General features: G+C 55.1%; 2 protein-coding genes and 1 long non-coding RNA gene across 4 annotated transcripts; 1 reads left to right on the top strand and 2 right to left on the bottom strand.

Annotated features, from left to right (window-relative positions):
- Positions 1-3429: 3429 nt before the first annotated feature.
- On the bottom strand, positions 3430-4748 carry LOC137846410 (olfactory receptor 10K1-like). The gene is given in 2 exon segments (XM_068664342.1): positions 3430-3698; positions 3701-4748. Coding segments are annotated over 2 exon segments (960 nt in total). The 5' UTR covers positions 4392-4748.
- Positions 4749-4874: 126 nt separating this feature from the next.
- Positions 4875-11731, bottom strand: LOC137846451 (guanylate-binding protein 1-like). Of its 2 annotated transcripts, none has more exons than XM_068664395.1 (9): positions 11589-11731; positions 11070-11280; positions 10841-10968; positions 10331-10440; positions 9819-10051; positions 9457-9699; positions 8912-9186; positions 5232-5444; positions 4875-5106 (listed from the first exon to the last, which is right to left on the bottom strand). In XM_068664395.1, exons 2-9 carry the CDS (start codon positions 11260-11262, stop codon positions 4963-4965), a joined length of 1539 nt encoding a protein of 512 aa, XP_068520496.1. In that variant the 5' UTR covers positions 11263-11280; positions 11589-11731; the 3' UTR covers positions 4875-4962. The 2 variants fall into 2 exon arrangements, with proteins under 2 accessions (XP_068520496.1, XP_068520497.1); XM_068664396.1 differs by having other exon boundaries at positions 11070-11283; positions 11589-11708.
- Positions 11732-17032: 5301 nt separating this feature from the next.
- Positions 17033-17829, top strand: LOC137846438 (uncharacterized). The gene is made up of 2 exons (XR_011090485.1): positions 17033-17495; positions 17621-17829. It is a non-coding gene; the product is annotated as an uncharacterized lncRNA (long non-coding RNA).
- Positions 17830-18310: the final 481 nt, after the last annotated feature.

Genomic DNA, 18310 nt, shown 5'->3' with positions numbered 1-18310 from the left:
CCCAATTTTTTAATCCCCGGGGGATTGGGGGCGACGTTAAACAGCACTGGCCCCAGTGTTGATCGCTGGCGGATAAACGAGCACCAAAATAACCACGGGACGTGGTGCTGCTGAGCGCATTTAGGCCTGAGGGTGCCGGCAATTTCCCACACACTCTATCTATCTATCAATCTATCAATCTATCTATCTATTTAATCTATTTATATTTATCTTAAAACCCTCGATCCGGTCCCTGTTTCACTGATTTGCTGAGAAATAAACCCTGGGAGGTGGTGGCAGATGTCTTGCTATGGTCAAGGTGCACAACATCCGCCCCCCTTGTGCACATTGTGTCACAGCAGGCAGTTAGGAGTTCCCTTCCTTCATCTAATTAGATCATCTAATTGTTGGAATTGGATGAGATTTGAGGTCTCATAACTCAAACCATGACTTTATGATTCTAGAGCCCCCCGCCAAGGCCAGGCTGCCCCCAGCCCCATCCAACTTGGCCTTGGGCTCCTCTGGGCGACACCCCAGTGCCTCAGCACCCTCATAAGAAATTATTTCTCCCTCAAATCTAAGGGGATGTCGTTGTGGGAATCTATTACAGACCGCCTGGCCAGGACGATAGCGCCGATAAATTATTCTTTGCAGAACTAAGAGAGGCCTCGAGATTAACTCCCCTTGTCCTTATGGGGGACTTCAACTTGCCAGACGTTAACTGGGAGTGCCACACGGCTGACACGAGCAAGTCCAGGAGGTTCATGAAGCACCTAGATGATAACTTCTTGGTGCAGGTGCTAACGGAGCCAACTAGGAAAGGTGCCCTCCTAGACCTGTTGCTAGAAAACAGAGAGGGTCTGGTGGGAGATGTGGTGATTGGTGGCCGCCTCGGTCATAGCGACCATGAAGTGGTTGAGTTCAAAATTTACGGTGACAGAAGGAAAAGTGCCACCAAAACCTCATCCCTGGATATGGGGAAAGCAGACTTCAGGCTGCTCGGGGAACTAGTCAGCAAGGTCCCCTGGGAAACTGCTCTTGAAGGCCTCGATGTCCACCAGTGCTGGTCATTCTTTAAGCGATGCCTCCTAGAAGCACAAGATCAGGCAATTCCTAAATATCGCAAGTCAGGCAGGCGGGGCAGGAGGCCGGCGTGGCTGACCAGGAACATTCTAATGGAGATTAGGCGGAAACAGAGAGTGTTTCCCTACTGGAAGGAGGGCCAGGTGTCATGGAAAGAATACAGGGATGCTGTTCGTGTTTGTAGGGAGAAAATTCGTGTGGCCAAAGCACACCTAGAGTTGAAGCTGGCTATGTCTGTGAGAGAAAATAAAAAGGGTTTTTTTAGATATGTGAAAGGAAAAAGGAGAACTAAAGAATACATAGGGCCGCTCCTTGACAGGGAAGGTCTTCTCACAGACGATGACATAGGCAAAGCAGAGACGCTTAACGCCTTCTTTGCCTCTGTCTTCAATGCCGATGATGGGCTTCGGGACCCAGGGTGCCCTGAGCTGGAGGACCAGGACGGTGGGGATGACAAACTCCCAACCGACCCTGAACGTGTGCGGGATTTGCTACTCCACCTGGATCCCTACAAGTCCATGGGTCCGGATGGGATTCATCCCTGGGTGCTGAAAGAGCTGGCGGACGTCATCGCGGAACCTCTCTCAATTATTTTTCAACGATCCTGGGAATTTGGAGAGGTCCCGGTAGACTGGAAGCTGGCAAATGTTGTGCCGATTTTCAAGAAGGGTCAGAAAGAAGACTCTAGCAATTACAGGCCTGTCAGTCTCACGTCAGTGCCTGGTAAAATCATGGAGAAGATGGTTCTTGAACTTATTGAGGCACACCTGGGGGACAAAGCAGTCATTGGTCCCAGCCAGCATGGGTTTGTGAAGGGTAGGTCCTGCCTAACTAACCTGATTTCCTTTTATGATAAGATCACCCGTATGGTGGACCAAGGGAAACCAGCTGATGTGATTTTTTTGGACTTCAGCAAGGCTTTTGACACGGTTTCCCATAGGATCCTGCTGGACAAAATGTCCAGCATACAGCTAAATAAAAACATCATACGATGGGTGAGCAATTGGCTAACGGGCAGGGCCCAAAGGGTTATGGTAAATGGGGCTGCGTCAGGCTGGCGGGCGGTCACCAGTGGGGTCCCTCAAGGCTCCATTTTAGGGCCGGTACTTTTCAATATTTTTATAAACTATCTGGATGTAGGAATAGAAGGTATTTTGAGCAAGTTTGCTGATGACACCAAACTTGGAGGAGTTGTGGACTCGAATGAGGGTGGAAAGGCCTTGCAGAGGGATCTGGATAGGTTGGAGAGCTGGGCGATCACCAACCGCATGAAGTTCAATAAGAGCAAGTGCCGGGTCCTGCACCTGGGACGGGGAAACCCTGGCTGCACATACAGACTGGGCGATGAGACGCTGGAGAGCAGCCTAGAAGAGAGGGATCTGGGGGTCGTGGTAGACAACAAGTTGAATATGAGCCGGCAGTGTGCCCTGGCAGCCAGGAGGGCCAACCGTGTCCTGGGGTGCATCAAGCACGGCATCGCTAGTAGGTCGAGGGAGGTGATTGTCCCGCTCTACTCTGCGCTGGTGCGGCCTCACCTCGAGTACTGTGTGCAGTTCTGGGCACCACAGTATCAAAAGGACATGAAACTGTTGGAGAGTGTCCAGAGGAGGGCTACGAAGATGGTGAAAGGCCTGGAGGGGAAGACGTACGAGGAACGGCTGAGGGCACTGGGCCTGTTCAGCCTGGAGAAGAGGAGGCTGAGGGGAGACCTCATCGCAGTCTACAACTTCCTCGTAAGGGGGTGTCGAGAGGCAAGAGACCTTTTCTCCATTAACACCAGTGACAGGACCCGCGGGAACGGGGTTAAGCTGAGGCAGGGGAAATTTAGGCTTGACATCAGGAGGGGGTTCTTCACAGAGAGAGTGGTTGCACACTGGAACAGGCTCCCCAGGGAAGCGGTCACTGCACCGAGCCTGTCTGAATTTAAGAAGAGATTGGACTGTGCACTTAGTCACATGGTCTGAACTTTTGGGTAGACCTGTGCGGTGTCAAGAGTTGGACTTGATGATCCTTAAGGGTCCCTTCCAACTCAGCATATTCTATGATTCTATGATTCTATGATTTCTGGAGGAGACGCCGGGGGCACCTGATGGCGGCCTTCTCCTCAAGGGGGGCTACGGGAAGGCTGGAGAGGGACTCTGTCAGGGAGAGTAGTGGTAGGACAAGGAATAAGGGTTTTAAACTAAAACAGGGCAGATACAGATTAGATTTGAGGGAGAAATTATTTCTTATGAGGGTGCTGAGGCACTGGGGTGTCGCCCAGAGGAGCCCAAGGCCAAGTTGGATGGGGCTGAGGGCAGCCTGGCCTAGGGGAAGGTGTCCCTACCCTTGGCGGGGGGCTGTAGAATCATAAAATCAAGGTTTGGGTTACAAGACCTCAAATCTCATCCGATTCCAACAATTAGATGATCTAATTAGATGAAGGAAGGGAACTCCTAACTGCCTGCTGTGACACAATGTGTAAATCATGGGGTTGAGCAGGGGGGTGAGGATGGTGTAAGTGACCGAGATCAGCGCGTCCTGGCCCGACCAGGAGCTGGAGCCCGGCCTCAGGTAGATGAGGGAGGCGCAGGCGTAGTGCACGAGCACCACGGCCAGGTGGGCGCTGCAGGTGGAGAAGGCTTGTGCCTCCCCGCGGCCGAGGGGATGCGCAGGACGTCGGCGAGGATGAAGAGGTACGAAGCCAGGAGCAGCGTCAGCGGGACCATCAGGGCGAAGACGCCCAGCGCCACGATAACGGCCTCGCCGGCGTGGCTCTGCCTGAAGGCCACGCGGAGGACGGGGGAGATGTCGCAGAAGAAGTGCTCGAGCTGCCGGCTGGCCTGGAACGGCGAGCAGAACACCAGGGGGGTGACCAGCTGGGCCACCAGCAGCCCGCTGAGCGCCGACGCGGCCACCAGCTGCGCGCAGAGCCGCCGGGTCATAATGCTGCTGTAGGCCAGCGGGCGGCAGACGGCGACGCAGCGGTCGTAGCCCATGGCCGCCAGGAGGAAGGAGTGGGAGCAGCCCAGCAGGAGGAAGAAGGACATCTGGACGGCGCAGCCCAAGAAGGAAATGGCTTTTCTCTCCGCCACCAAGTCCACCAGCATCTTGGGGACGATCACGAGGGTGTAGCAGGTCTCAGAGAAGGACAGGACGCAGAGGAAGAAGTACATGGGTGTGTGAAGGCTCCGCTCCACCCTGATGACAGTCACGATAGCCGTGTTCATGCTCAGTGTGAGCAGGTAGAGAAGCAAAAACACCCCGAAGAGCAGCTTCTGCAGCTCCGCCAAACTGGAGAACCCCACGAAGATGAAGTCGGTGGCCATCGTTTGGTTTTCACTGCCCATGGAAGCTTTCCGCAAGGAGCGAGGCCAAAGAGGGACACAGGAGCATCAAGGGGGGGTTGTCTGCTGCCGTGCCAAGGAGAATTTGCCCCAGCGCCCCTCAGCAGACCCCTTCCCGGTCTCTGTGGCCCCCCCACGGGCTCTGTTCCTGAAACTGGGAGGGTGCACGCGTGGGCTCGGGGCTGGTGAGGAAAAGAGCCCTGAAAGCACACCAGCTCTGGCCCGAGGGATGCTCAGGAGTGGAGAGGGCTTAGGGAGCTTCAGCATGCTCATGGCTGTGGGCTTCTACGTGAGCCCCAGCCCTCCCATCCCCATGGGCAGGGGAACTGCAGCAATTAGCTCCAGAGGTGCACATTAACCCACCCAAGGGCAGTGATGTCTGCACCCCTTGCTAGTTGGTTGCAGTGGGCATAATTAAGAGCCAGCCTCCCTTAGGCAGACCCAAAATACCATTGGCAGCTCTCAGTAATGGCCACGTGCTGAAACCCAGGTTGGAGGATTTTTTATTTTTTTTTATTATTTTTGCATTATTTTTTATTGCATTCTTTTATTATTGCATTTTTTTATTATTGTATTATTTTATGATTCGGACAGCAATACCCACCCCTATTGAAAGACAGCTCAGTATTACAGCCAATGTAATCTCAAGGTCGTCTTTGAGGACTTTTTTGCCCATATATTCTCTCTCCTGGAGGAAATCCCGCAGCGCAGCCTCTGCCTGCAGGGACACAGGGAGGGCAGGAGTCAAGGGGTGAAGCAGCAGCTCCAGGCAAGTGGTTTTTTAGGAGGGGGCAGTGGGACGTGGAGCCCCTCCCCTCGCCGGGAAGCTGTTCATGTTCCTACCTTCACCCCCTTGCCAGGCAGTTTCCTGTATTGTTCCACCAGTGCCTTCTGGTCTCTTTGGAAGCGCAGGTAGCCCCCAGACATGAAGTAGAACCTGGCATTGATCCGTCTGTCCAAGTCCTGGAAGAGCTTCTGGAGGATGGCCATGCACTTCTTGTAGGATACCCACTCGTTCCGGATGCAGAAATATTCTTTAAGTGCCTCTAACTGGACCTGTGCAGAAGGAATCACAGAATCACAGAATCACAGGATTTCTAGGTTGGAAGAGACCTCAAGATCATCGAGTCCAACCTCTGACCTAAAACTAACAGTCCCCACTAAACCGTATCCCTAAGCTCTACATCTAAACGTCTTTTAAAGACTTCCAGGGATGGTGACTCCACCACTTCCCTGGGCAGCCTGTTCCAGTGTCTAACAACCCTTTTGGTAAAGAAGTTCTTCCTAACATCTAACCTAAAACTCCCCTCGCGTAACTTTAGCCCATTCCCCCTCGTCCTGTCACCAGGCACGTGGGAGAATAGACCAACCCCCACCTCGCTACAGCCTCCTTTAAGGTATCTAAAGAGCAATAAGGTCGCCCCTGAGCCTCCTCTTCTCCAGGCTGAACAAGCCCAGCTCCTTCAGCCGCTCCTCGTAGGACTTGTTCTCCAGGCCCCTCACCAGCTTCGTTGCCCTTCTCTGGACCCGCTCAAGCACTTCGATGTCCTTCTTGTAGCGAGGGGCCCAACACTGAACACAGTACTCGAGGTGCGGCCTCACCAGAGCCGAGTCCAGGGGGACGATCACCTCCCTAGCCCTGCTGGCCACACTGTTTCTGATACAAGCCAGGATGCCGTTGGCCTTCTTGGCCACCTGAGCACACTGCTGGCTCATATTCAGCCGACTGTCCACCATCACTCCCAGGTCCTTCTCTGCCAGGCAGCTCTCCAACCACTCATCTCCCAGCCTGTAGCTCTGCTTGGGGTTATTGCGCCCCAGGTGCAGGACCCGGCACTTGGCCTTGTTGAACTTCATGCAGTTGACCTCAGCCCATCGGTGCAGCCTATCCAGATCCTCCTGCAGAGCCTTCCTACCCTCGAGCAGATCGACACATGCGCATAGCTTGGTGTCATCTGCAAACTTACTAAGGGTGCACTCAATGCCCTCATCCAGATCATCGATGAAGATATTAAAGAGGACCAGCCCCAGCACCGAGCCCTGGGGAATGCCACTAGTGACCGGCCTCCAACTGGACTTGACTCCATTTACCACGACTCTTTGGGCTCGGCTATCCAGCCGGTTTCTAACCCAATGAAGCATGCGCCAGTCCAAGCCAAGAGCAGCCAGTTTCTTGAGGAGAATGCTGTGGGAGACGGAGTCAAAAGCCTTGCTGAAGTCAAGGTAGACCACATCCACAGCCTTTCCCTCATCCACCCAGCGCGTCACTTTGTCATAGAAGGAGATCAGGTTTGTCAAGCAGGACCTTCCTTTCATAAACCCATGTTGACTGGGCCTGATCGCCTGCTTGCCCTTCAAGTGCCACATGATGACTCCCAAGAGGATCTGCTCCATGAGATTCCCTGGCACTGAGGTCAAACTGACAGGCCTGTAGTTTCCCAGGTCTGCCCTTCTTGTAGATGGGCGTCACGTTTGCTAGCCGCCAGTCAACTGGGACCTCCCCCAATAGCCAGGACTGCTGATAAATAATGGTAAGTGGCTTGGCCAGCTCCTCTGCCAGTTCTCTCAGTACCCTTGGGTGGATCTCATCCGGCCCCATCGACTTGTGCACATCCAAGTGCCGTAGCAGGTCACCAACCAGTTCTTCATGGATGGTGAGGGCCACATCCTGCTCCCCATCCCCTTCCACCAGGTCAGGGTACTGGGTATCCAGAGAACAACCGGTATTGCTGCTAAAGACTGAGGCAAAGAAGGCATTGAGCACCTCCGCCTTTTCCTCATCTCTTGTAACTAGGTTTCCCCCCGCATCCAGTAAAAAATTGAGATTCTCCTTAGTCCTCCTTTTTGTGTTAATGTATCTATATACAACATAAGGACACAGAGGGAAGGCTTCAGCCCAAGCTGAGTGGCCTCTACCTCTCTCAACCAGGGAAAAAAAATACCTGTTGAGCACTGGAACGGGCTTCCCAGGGAGGCTGTGGAGTTTTCTTCCCCATGGAGATATTCAAGATCTATCTGGACGCCTACCTGGGCAACCTGCCCTAGGGAACCTGCTTTGATTCTCGAGGTCCCTTCCAAGCCCTACAGTGCCGTGTGTGAGAATAAAGCCAGGCTGGCCGGGAAATGGGGCTCTGCAGCCTGTGGGGTGATCAGTGGGGAGGTGAAGCCCCCATGGGCTGCAGACAGGGAAGCTAACTCCCGTCGCAACAGCCAGAACCCCCGTGAGATAAACCTTTCCCGCGTATTACTGTCAGGCCTGGTGTCTTATACAACCAGCCATTAGTAAAGAACCCAAAGCCCAAAAGTGTTTTTAGGAATACATTTTATAAAACATCTTTGTATGAATATACTAATGGCAGGAGACAGGCCGAGGAGAATCTCCATTCTTTACTGGAAGCAGGGGGCAATGTGACTGCTGAGGTTCTTAACGCCTCCTTTACTAGCCAGACCTCTTATCCTCGGGGTATTCAGCCTCCCGACATGGAAGTCTGGGGCGGGGGCAGAAGAACCCCCCCACCCCCAGTTCAGGCAGGGGACCTCCTGCTCAGCCTGGCCAAGTCCATGGGGCCGGATGGGAGCCACCCGAGGGTGCTGAGGGAGCTGGCGGTGGGATTGCTGGGCTGCTTTCCATCATCTGTCACTGGTCATGGTCATCTGGGGAGGGCTCTGGAGACTTGCTAACGGGACACCCGTCTATAAAAAGGGTGGTAAGGAGGACCCGGGGACCTACAGGCCTGTCAGCCTGACCTCGGTGCCAGGGAAGGGGACGGAGCAGGTCTTGATGTATGACCATGCAGCTGGTGAGCGGTCACCAGTGGTGTTCCCCAGGGGTCGGTGTTGGGCCCATCCTCGTTAATATCTCCGTGGAAGGCTTGGATGAGGGAATCGAGTCAGTTTGCAGGTGACACCAAGCTGGGGGAAGTGTCGATCTGCTGGAGGATAGGAAGGCCCTGCAGGGGGACCTGGGCAGGTTGGATCGATGGGCAGAGGCCGATGGGATGAGGTTCAACAAGGCCAAGTGCCACGTCCTGCACTTGGGTCACAACAACCCCATGCAAGGCTACGGGTCTGGGGGCAGAGACACTACAGGTTTGGGGGCAGAGTGGCTGGCAAGCTCTGCAGAGGAAAAGGATTGGGGGTGTTGGTGGATGCTCGCCTGAAAATGAGCCAGCAGTGTGCCCCCGGGGCCAAGAAGGCCAACGGCATCCTGGCTTGCCTCGGGGATAGTGCGGCCAGCAGGACCAGGGAGGTGATGGTCCCCTGGTCCTGCACCGCAAGTGCTGGGTTCAGCTGTGGGCCCCTCACTACCAGAAGGACATCAAGAAATGTTGGACGTGCTGCTTGGGGACGTGGTTCAGTGGGTGACATCGGTGGTAGGGGGACGGTTGGACCAGATGACCCTGGAGGTCTACTCCTACCCTAATGTTTCTATGATTAGAGGGCACGGCACTGGCCTGGCCAGCAGGGACTACACTGCTCCCCCCAGGCTAGGGGTGACGGTGTCCCCGGGGGGGATCACCTACCGTGAGCTCTGCCCGGAACCGATCCCTGCTCTCCTCGAAGGCCCGTGCCATGAAGAGCCGCATCGCCTCCTCCTCACACCGCGCGTGCAGCTCCAGCAGCTCCTGGGTGGTCTCCGTGGGCAGCCCCTGCTCCATCTGACGCTTGTACAAGTCCACGGCCTCCTTCAGCGCCGCCGAGTTTTCGATCTGCGCCAGCGCCAGCACCGCGCTCTCCAGGCACGGCACAGCCCCGCTCCGGATGGCCTCCACGTAGTTCTCCGCCAGGGTCCCCAGCCCTGCCGGGGAAGGATGACGGATCTGCAGCCCGACCAAAATGACCGGGGTCCTGCCCTAACCCCACTGCCAGGGGCCCCTCACGGCCCCGACCTTCTTTTTCTAGCTCTTCTCCAGCCACACGCGACAGCTAGGAGCTCCAAACCCAGAGGTAAGTGTCACAGCTGGCACAAAAACGCATCTGTGCCACTCCCAGCAGCCTTTTGCTCTGCATCTGAGCCTGGTCCCGACACAGTCCCAAGAGCTTGGACCCTCGGGACACCGGTACTCACTGCTCCCCGTTATCTCGCGGCCACCAGGGATGGTCTTGGGGGGACAATTCTGCCCGATGTAGCTGCAGAAGCGCTCCACCTGCTGCTGAAATTCGGGGTCGAGCATATCGTCCGGGAGCTCCTCCAAGCGGGGCAGGTCCTTCTTCCTGGCTGGCTGGTCGAAAACGAAGCACTTGCGCTCCGGGAAGAGCTGGCGGATGCATTCCCGCAGCCGGTTGTAGCTCTGGGCCTCCTGGCTGCTCCCTGTGGGGCAACAAGGGGTCAGAAAAAGCCCCCAGGGCTCAGCCTCGCGGTGCCTTCCACCGCAGCCGTGTCTGGGGCTGTACTTGTATGCATCCAGCGGCACGGCACCGCTCCCCTACCATCCTTCAACTTCAACGCGTTCTCCAGGTATTCGTCCTCGGAGATTTCCTTCCCGTCCACCTCCAGCTGCAGCGTGAAATCCCGGACAGCCCAGACGAAGGTTGAGAAGAACAGGGCGCGTCTGTCCAAACCCGGCTGCTCATGTCCTGCCTGCTCTTCTCCTGCCTGCTCTTCTCCTGCCTCCTCGGATGCTGTTTTCACCTGGACACACTCTGACAGCTTCAGCACATAGCTGGGGAGCCGGCTAAGGAAGCGGGGACCTCAGCTCTGAACACAGGGGCACCCCCGGCCCGTGAACACGTGGCACTTTGTGGGCACTGGTGGAGCCTTTTGGGGGACAGAGGCCAGCCCGGTGCCACCAGGAAGAGGGAGAAAAGCCCCGGGGATACCGAGCAGGTCCCTGGGCACCGCTGGGAGGTTTCCTCTCCCCACACAACGAACTGGGGTGTGGGATCCCCGTGGCCCCCAGGCAGGGAGCAGGGGGCACCCCGTGTGTGCCCACAAAGGATACTGCAGGTTGTCCATGGCCTGCTGGTCAATGGTGCCCTTGCTGTTGTAGATCAGGGTGCTGGAGAGCAGCACGGCCAGCACGAAGATCCACGTGTCGTTCTCGGTGTCTCCCTGGAACAACGACCCCAGGTTCTCACCTTATCCAGCAGCCCCATGCAAGACCCCTTCAGGCACAAGCTCGAATGCCCGGAGCCCGAGTGCTGCCAGCCAGCATCCCATGGCAAAACCATCCCCTGGGGAGACCCCACAGCATCTCCAGGGCTTCCCACATCTCTTTATCCTCAGCTCTTTCACTCTCAGGCTCCCACAACGTGTTCCCCGAGCTCCCCAGTCCTGCTCGGATGCCATTTGCCAGGGAAGCAGAAATATTTGGCAGCTCGTTCACCCCGCCAGCCCTCTCCTCACTCCCCGGGCTTTCTGCCCCACGGGTTCAGCTCCGGTTCCAGCAGAGGCTCCTTCCTGGAAGGGACTAAACCCGGAAACGCGAGGGAAGTCCCCACTTCTCCCCCACCTTCTCAGTGTCTCCCAGCCCCTCGGTGTCCAGCAGCACCAGCGTGTGTCCGGGCTTGCAGGGGTGAGGCACGCACCACATCCAGATTCCTTTGGTATGCGCCTGCACGCTTGAGCCCAGGGAGAAACCTGGGGGTGCAAAGAGCCTGAGCAGCGTGAAATACCGAGCAGGAGAAGCCGAGCACCTCGGCCAGGCCAGGGGATGTGCACATCTCATCCCCTTCCCTTACCTCTCCTCTGCCCAGCCAGCCTGTTCAGGAGGTAGGACTTGCCGCTGCGGTACGGCCCGGCGATGGCCACCACCACCATGGGCTGCGTGATCTCTGACAGCAGCTGCAGGGCCTCCGGCTGGACCACGAGCCCCTTCCCCTTCTTGTTCTCGATTAGGCAGACGGGCTCCGGCATCTGGATTTCGGATGCCATTGCTCACAGCCGCGCAGCCTGCTGGGGAGACGGGCTGGTTAGCAAGGTGGGGGCACCCCGCCCCAGGGACATCTCATGAAGATCTGCACCGTGCCCTATCCCCCCACAGGGTCCGAGCCTGGGGCAGGTACTAGGGGGTTGCACACAGTGCCCCCGTTCCCTTTGCTCCATCCCAGAGCAAAGACGGAGCCAACCTCCGCACCTCTCTGTCCTCCCCCCGGCAGGGAGCTCTTCGGCTCGCTGGGGTCCGTGGGATCCCTTTCCTGTGCCCCCCGCCCATAGCTGCCTGCGTGGGGCTGGGGATGAGGGATGGGGACGGGACTCACCTTCAGCTTCCCGGGGCTGCAGCAGCTCTGCAACACCCTGGGCGCTGCCTTATGTCCCCTGCCTTGGTCCAGCCCTTCTCTTCCTGTTCTGGGAAATGACGGGGAGGAAAAACAGAAAGTGAAAGACAGTGACCGGATGTCAGGAACACTGTCCTCTGCCTTCCCTTTGGCTGGGATAGGGTGACTTCTCTTACTGCTGGCTGCGACTGCACTGCGTTGGGATTCAGGATGCAAATACTCTTGGTAACTGGGGTGGTTTAACCCGGAATCACCCAAGTATCTCACTTAGGTGATAAAAAACGGAGGTAAAAGCTTGTGGCTTAACCCAGAGTCACGCTTAGGTGCTAAAAAGGCAAAGCTAAAAACTTGTGGGTTGAGATAAAGACCATTTAATAGGACAGAAAACAAAGGGATAATGACAATGACGTCCCATGGCGTGGGATATCCCTTTGGCCAGGTTGGCTCTGCTGTGTCTCCTCACAGCTTCTTGTGTAAGGATTTTTCCTCTGCCAGGAGTCAGAAGATGCTGGTGCATTCACTCACTGGTTTCTCGGGTGTGCCCAATGCTTGCTTCTTCCTTTCATGCTCTGCCTTTCCCCACATCTCCTCCAGCCACTCCTGGCCATGGTGAGCGCCCTCCTTTCTCCTGATGGCCTCTGGAGGCCTGGGAGTCCCCAGTCACAAGAAGGTGGATAATAAATAAATAATTAGAATAATAAAACAATGCTGCAAGTAGATGGAGCTGTTTCGCAAGGCAGAGCCGCTGCAAGGGACTTTCCAGAGTGACGCAGCAGCGATACTTGGAGGAGCAGAAGTGTCTCCTCATCGTGAGCTTTGATTTGACAGCAGAGTAAAATCTGCTGGATTTTATGGAAGAACAGGTTTTCCACAAGATTCCCTCTTGGCCCCATTTTGCCACAGTATTACGGGTGTTGTCACGAACGAGGGAGGCAGCTGCCATTTGCCCAGGAGGAGCTGGTAAATGCAGTGCTCCACTGGGGTTTGGAAAGTTGTTTGGCTTTGTTGTATGTTTTTGTTTTAGTTTAGTTTGGGTTTTTCTTTCCATTTCATCAGCCCCCAGATGAAAGCCATACACTTGTTCTGGGCAGAATCCTCAAACACTTCAAAAATAAGTTTTAAAAAAATTGTTTTTCCTTGAGATCTGAAGGGAGGAAACATCGCTGAGCAGTGCAGAAGGCACCCAGTGACTGCAGATAGTCTCAGGAGGACATACAGACTTTTTTTTTTTTTTTTAAACAAAGCGGTGGCTAGGAGAGGCTTCCCCCTTACCATATGACTGGCAGTGCCTATAGGATCATGGAATTATTAGGGTTGGAAAAGTCCTCCGAGACCCAAGGTCCAGCCGTCCCCCTACCACCAATGTCACCACTAAACCATGTCCCCAGGCACCACGTCCAAGCTCTCCTTGAACACCCCCAGGGACGGTGACTCCACCACCTCCCTGGGCAACCCGTCCCTACGCCTGACTGCTCTTTCTGAGAAGAAATGTCTCCTCATTTCCCACCGGAACGTCCCCTGGCACAACTTGAGCCCATTCCCTCTGGTCCTATCACTGGCTACCTGTGAGAGAAGACCGACTCCCCAGCTCCCCACAGCTTCCTTGCACGGAGTTGTAGAGAGCAAGGAGCTCTGCCCTGAGCCTCCCCTTCTCCAGACTGAACAACCCCAGTGCCCTCAGCCGCTCCTCATAGCACTTGTGCTCCACAGAGGCATAGAAAACCCAAATACCACCCATGCCCCCCCTCCAGAAGGTGAGGCAGAACTTCTCAAGCCAGACTAGGACAACCTGGGTTCAACCTCTGGTGCAGGCGCTATCAGCAAAGGTTGCTGGTGCTCGACGAGGGGTGATGAACCTTCCACATCCATGTACACATTCACCATTTTCTGCTTTGGCAGCACCTTCCCAACTCCGAGGAGCCAAGGCTCCGGTTTCTCTCACAGTTCTGCTCAGAGCTGTGGCACAAGCCAAAGGCAGGGGGATTTTCCAGAGTGCCGGCTTCAATCCCATTCAAATCTGTTACGGGGTTCTAATCACAGACTGCAAAGGAGACCACTGCAGGTTTAGTGAAACAAAATAAAAGCCAGAATGACAACATGACACGTCTCCCCTGGCTGTGTAAGCTGTGAGGGAGTGAGGAGGGCCGTCTCTTCCCCAAGGGATGGGAGCCAAGGGGGGCAAAGCGGCCGACAGCACAGTAGCCTCCCTGGCCAAGACCAAGCCCCACGGTGCCCGAGTGAGGTGAGCAGGGCACAACTGGGGACAGAAGCCAGGCTCAACCAACAGCCCAGGTCAGCAGGCAGCTCTGGGCCCAAAACGCCAATCTTTAGGCCCACACCAGGCCCCAAGATGGCCAAGGCTGGCAAGTCAGCCTGCGGGCAGGAGCCATGAGCGTGGCCATGGCTAGAAACCAGCTCCTCTACAAAATACACCTGTCGAGGACTGGAAGCCCCAAAGCGAGCTTAAACGGGACCCACAGGTGGGGACTGGGGTGGGTGGAAGCCCCGGCTGAGGCTGCGGAGGCCATCGAGGCCTGCGGGCCCTCAGCGCCCTCGGCCATCGTGGAAGAACCAGCGACCGAGGAGGTTCCTCGAGTCTGCAAAACAGAGACATTGTTCCCATCTTCCAGACAAGCATGAAAGGGGAAAGCAAAAACTAAAGACACCTGCTGAATTGGGACGGGATCGGTGATTTCTGGAGGAGACGCCGGGGGCGCCTGATGGCGGCCTTCTCCTCAAGGGGGGCTACGGGAAGGCTGGAGAGGGACTCTGTCAGGGAGAGTAGTGGTAGGACAAGGAATAAGGGTTTTAAACTAAAACAGGGCAGATTTAGATTAAATTTGAGGGAGAAATAATTTCTTATGAGGGTGCTGAGGCACTGAGGTGCTGCCCAGAGGAGCCCAAGGCCAAGTTGGATGGGGCTGGGGGCAGCCGGACCTAAGGGAAGGTGTCTCTGCCCTTGGCGGGGGGCTCTAGAATCATAAAATCATGGTTTGGGTTATGAGACCTCGAATATCATCCAATTCCAACAATTAGATGATCTAATTAGATGAAGGAAGGGAACTCCTAACTGCCTGCTGTGACACAATGTGCACAACGGGGACGGAAAAGGGGCGATGCTTTTTGGAAGGGGAGGCTGCCGGCTGGAAACACCCACTGGGGACGCTGCTCGCCTTGACCTCTTTCCTGGAAAACATTCTGCAGAAATTTGTGTTTTCCTGATGGCTTTGCGGAGAGCCGCTTTGACGTCCTTGTTCCTCAGGGTGTAAATCATGGAGTTGAGCAGGGGGGTGAGGATGGTGTAAGTGAGCGAGATCAGCGCGTCCTGGCCCGACCTGAAATTAACAGCCTTGCACGCATGGGCTCAGGGCTGGTGAGGAAAAGAGCCCTGAAAGCACCACCAGCTCTGGCCCGAGGGATGCTCAGGAGTGGAGAGGGCTTGGGGAGCTTCGGCATGCTCGTGGCTGCGGGCTTCTACGTGAGCCCCAGCCCTCCCATCCCCATGGGCAGGGGAACTGCAGCAATTAGCTCCAGAGGTGCACATTAACCCACCCAAGGGCGGTGATGTCCGCACCCCTTGCTAGTTGGTTGCAGTGGGCATAATTAAGAGCCAGCCTCCCTTAGGCAGACCCAAAATACCATTGGCAGCTCTAATAATGGCCACGTGCTGAAACCCAGGTTGGAGGATTTTTTATTTTTTTATTTTTTACATTATTTTTGCATTATTTTTATTGCATTATTTTATTATTGCATTATTTTATTATTGTATTATCTTTTGATTTTCAAAGCAATACACCCCACAAATGAAAGACAGCTCACTGTAAGAGCCAATGTAATCTCAAGGTCATCTTTGAGGATTTTTCTGCCTGTAGACTCTCTCTCCTGGAGGAAATCCCGCAGCGCAGCATCTGCCTGCAGGGACATGGGGAGGGCAGGAGTCAAGGAGTGAAGCAGCAGCTCCAGGCAAGTGTTTTTTTTGGGAGGGGGCAGTGGGATGTGGAGCCCCTGCCCTCGCCGGGGAGCTGTTCGTGTTCCTACCTTCACCCCCTTGCCAGGCAGTTCCCAGTATTGCTCCACCAGTGCCTTCTGGTCTTTCTGGAAGAGCTGGTAGCCACCCAACACAGAGTAGATCCTGTCATTGATCCGTCTGTCCAAGTCCTGGAAGAGCTCCTGGAGGGTGGCCGTGCACTTCTCGTGGGACGCTCGCTCATTCCGGATGCAGAAATGTTCCTTAAGTGCCTTTAACTGGACCTGTGCAGGACACAGAGGGAAGGCTTCAGCCCAAGTTGAGTGGCCTCCACCTCTCTCAACCAGGCAAAAAAAATGCCTGTTGAGCACTGGAATGGGCTCCCCAGGGAGGCTGTGGAGTTTTCTTCCCCATGGAGATATTCAAGATCTATCTGGACGCCTACCTGGGCAACCTGCCCTAGGGAACCTGCTTTGATTCTCGAGGTCCCTTCCAAGCCCTACAGTTCCGTGTGTGAGAATAAAGCCAGGCTGGCCGGGAAATGGGGCTCTGCAGCCTGTGGGGTGATCAGCGGGGAGATGAAGCCCCCATGGGCTGCAGACAGGGAAGCTAACTGCCGTCGCAACAGCCAGAACCCCCGTGAGATAAACCTTTCCCGCGTATTACTGTCAGGCCTGGTGTCTTATAAAACCAGCCATTAGTAAAGAACCCAAAGCCCAAAAGTGTTTTTAGAAATGGCCGGTCCTCTTTAATATCTTCATAAATGATCTGGATGAGGGCATTGAGTGCACCCTCAGTAAGTTTGCAGATGACACCAAGCTATGCGCATGTGTCGATCTGCTCGAGGATAGGAAGGCTCTGCAGGAGGATCTGGATAGGCTGCACCGATGGGCTGAGGTCAACTGCATGAAGTTCAACAAGGCCAAGTGCCGGGTCCTGCACCTGGGGCGCAATAACCCCAAGCAGAACTACAGGCTGGGAGATGAGTGGTTGGAGAGCTGCCTGGCAGAGAAGGACCTGGGAGTGATGGTGGACAGTCGGCTGAATATGAGCCAGCAGTGTGCTCAGGTGGCCAAGAAGGCCAACAGCATCCTGGCTTGTATCAGAAACAGTGTGGCCAGCAGGGCTAGGGAGGTGATCGTCCCCCTGGACTCGGCTCTGGTGACGCCGCACCTCGAGTACTGTGTTCAGTTTTGGGCCCCTCGCTACAAGAAGGACATCAAGGTGCTTGAGCAGGTCCAGAGAAGGGCGACGAAGCTGGTGAGGGGCCTGGAGAACAAGTCCTACGAGGAGCGGCTGAGGGAGCTGGGCTTGTTCAGCCTGGAGAAGAGGAGGCTCAGGGGTGACCTTATTGCTCTCTACAGATACCTTAAAGGAGGCTGTAGTGAGGTGGGGGTTGGCCTGTTCTCCCACATGCCTGGTGACAGAACGAGGGGGAATGGGCTTAAGTTGCGCCAGGGGAGTTTTAGGTTAGATGTTAGGAAGAACTTCTTTACCAAAAGGGTTGTTAGACATTGGAACAGGCTGCCCAGGGAAGTGGTGGAGTCACCATCCCTGGAAGTCTTTAAAAGACGTTTAGATGTAGAGCTTAGGGATATGGTTTAGTGGGGACTGTTAGTGTTAGGTTAGAGGTTGGACTCAGTGATCTTGAGGTCTCTTCCAACCTAGAAATTCTGTGATTCTGTGATTCTGTGATTCCTTCTGCACAGGTCCAGTTAGAGGCACTTAAGGAACATTTCTGCATCCGGAACGAGTGGGTATCCTACAAGAAGTGCATGGCCATCCTCCAGAAGCTCTTCCAGGACTTGGACAGACGGATCAATGCCAGGTTCTACTTCATGTCTGGGGGCTACCTGCGCTTCCAAAGAGACCAGAAGGCACTGGTGGAGCAATACAGGAAACTGCCTGGCAAGGGGTTGAAGGTAGGAACATGAACAGCTCCCCGGCGAGGGCAGAGGCTCCACTTCCCACTGCCCCCTCCTAAAAAACCACTTGCCTGGAGCTGCTGCTTCACCCCTTGACTCCTGACCTCCCTGTGTCCCTGCAGGCGGAGGCTGCGCTGCGAGATTTCCTCCAGGAGAGAGAGTCTATGGGCAAAAAATCCTCAAAGACGACCTTGAGATTGCATTGGCTGTAATACTGAGCTGTCTTTCAATAGGGGTGGGTATTGCTGTCCGAATCATAAAATAATACAATAATAAAAAAATGCAATAATAAAAGAATGCAATAAAAAATAATGCAAAAATAATAAAATAATAATAATTAAAAAATACATAAAAAATCCTCCAACCTGGGTTTCAGCACGTGGCCATTACTGAGAGCTGCCAATGGTATTTTGGGTCTGCCTAAGGGAGGCTGACTCTTAATTATGCCCACTGCAACCAACTAGCAAGGGGTGCGGACATCACCGCCCTTGGGTGGGTTAATGTGCACCTCTGGAGCTAATTGCTGCAGTTCCCCTGCCCATGGGGATGGGAGGGCTGGGGCTCACGTAGAAGCCCACAGCCACGAGCATGCCGAAGCTCCCCAAGCCCTCTCCACTCCTGAGCATCCCTCGGGCCAGAGCTGGTGTGCTTTCAGGGCTCTTTTCCTCACCAGCCCTGAGCCCACACGTGCACGCTGTTAATTTCAGGTCGGGCCAGGACGCGCTGATCTCGGTCACTTACACCATCCTCACCCTCCTGCTCAACCCCATGATTTACACCCTGAGGAACAAGGACATCAAGGACCTCCCCTT

Source organism: Anas acuta, chromosome 32 (assembly GCF_963932015.1).
Source record: "Anas acuta chromosome 32, bAnaAcu1.1, whole genome shotgun sequence".
NCBI classification, from domain to species: Eukaryota; Metazoa; Chordata; class Aves; order Anseriformes; family Anatidae; genus Anas; species Anas acuta.
This window is presented reverse-complemented; position numbering and strand designations above follow the sequence as displayed.

What these genes read in the sequence shown, in the direction of transcription:
- LOC137846451 (XM_068664395.1), bottom strand. Translation starts at nt 11,262, where the DNA reads ATGGCATCCGAAATCCAGATGCCGGAGCCCGTCTGCCTAATCGAGAAC. An exon ending in CGCGTTGAAGTTGAAGGATG is followed by an intron (nt 9,700 to 9,818) that starts GTAGGGGAGCGG and finishes GTTGCCCCACAG; the next exon opens with GGAGCAGCCAGGAGGCCCAG. An exon ending in GGTTCCGGGCAGAGCTCACG is followed by an intron (nt 5,445 to 8,911) that starts GTAGGTGATCCC and finishes CCTTCTGCACAG; the next exon opens with GTCCAGTTAGAGGCACTTAA.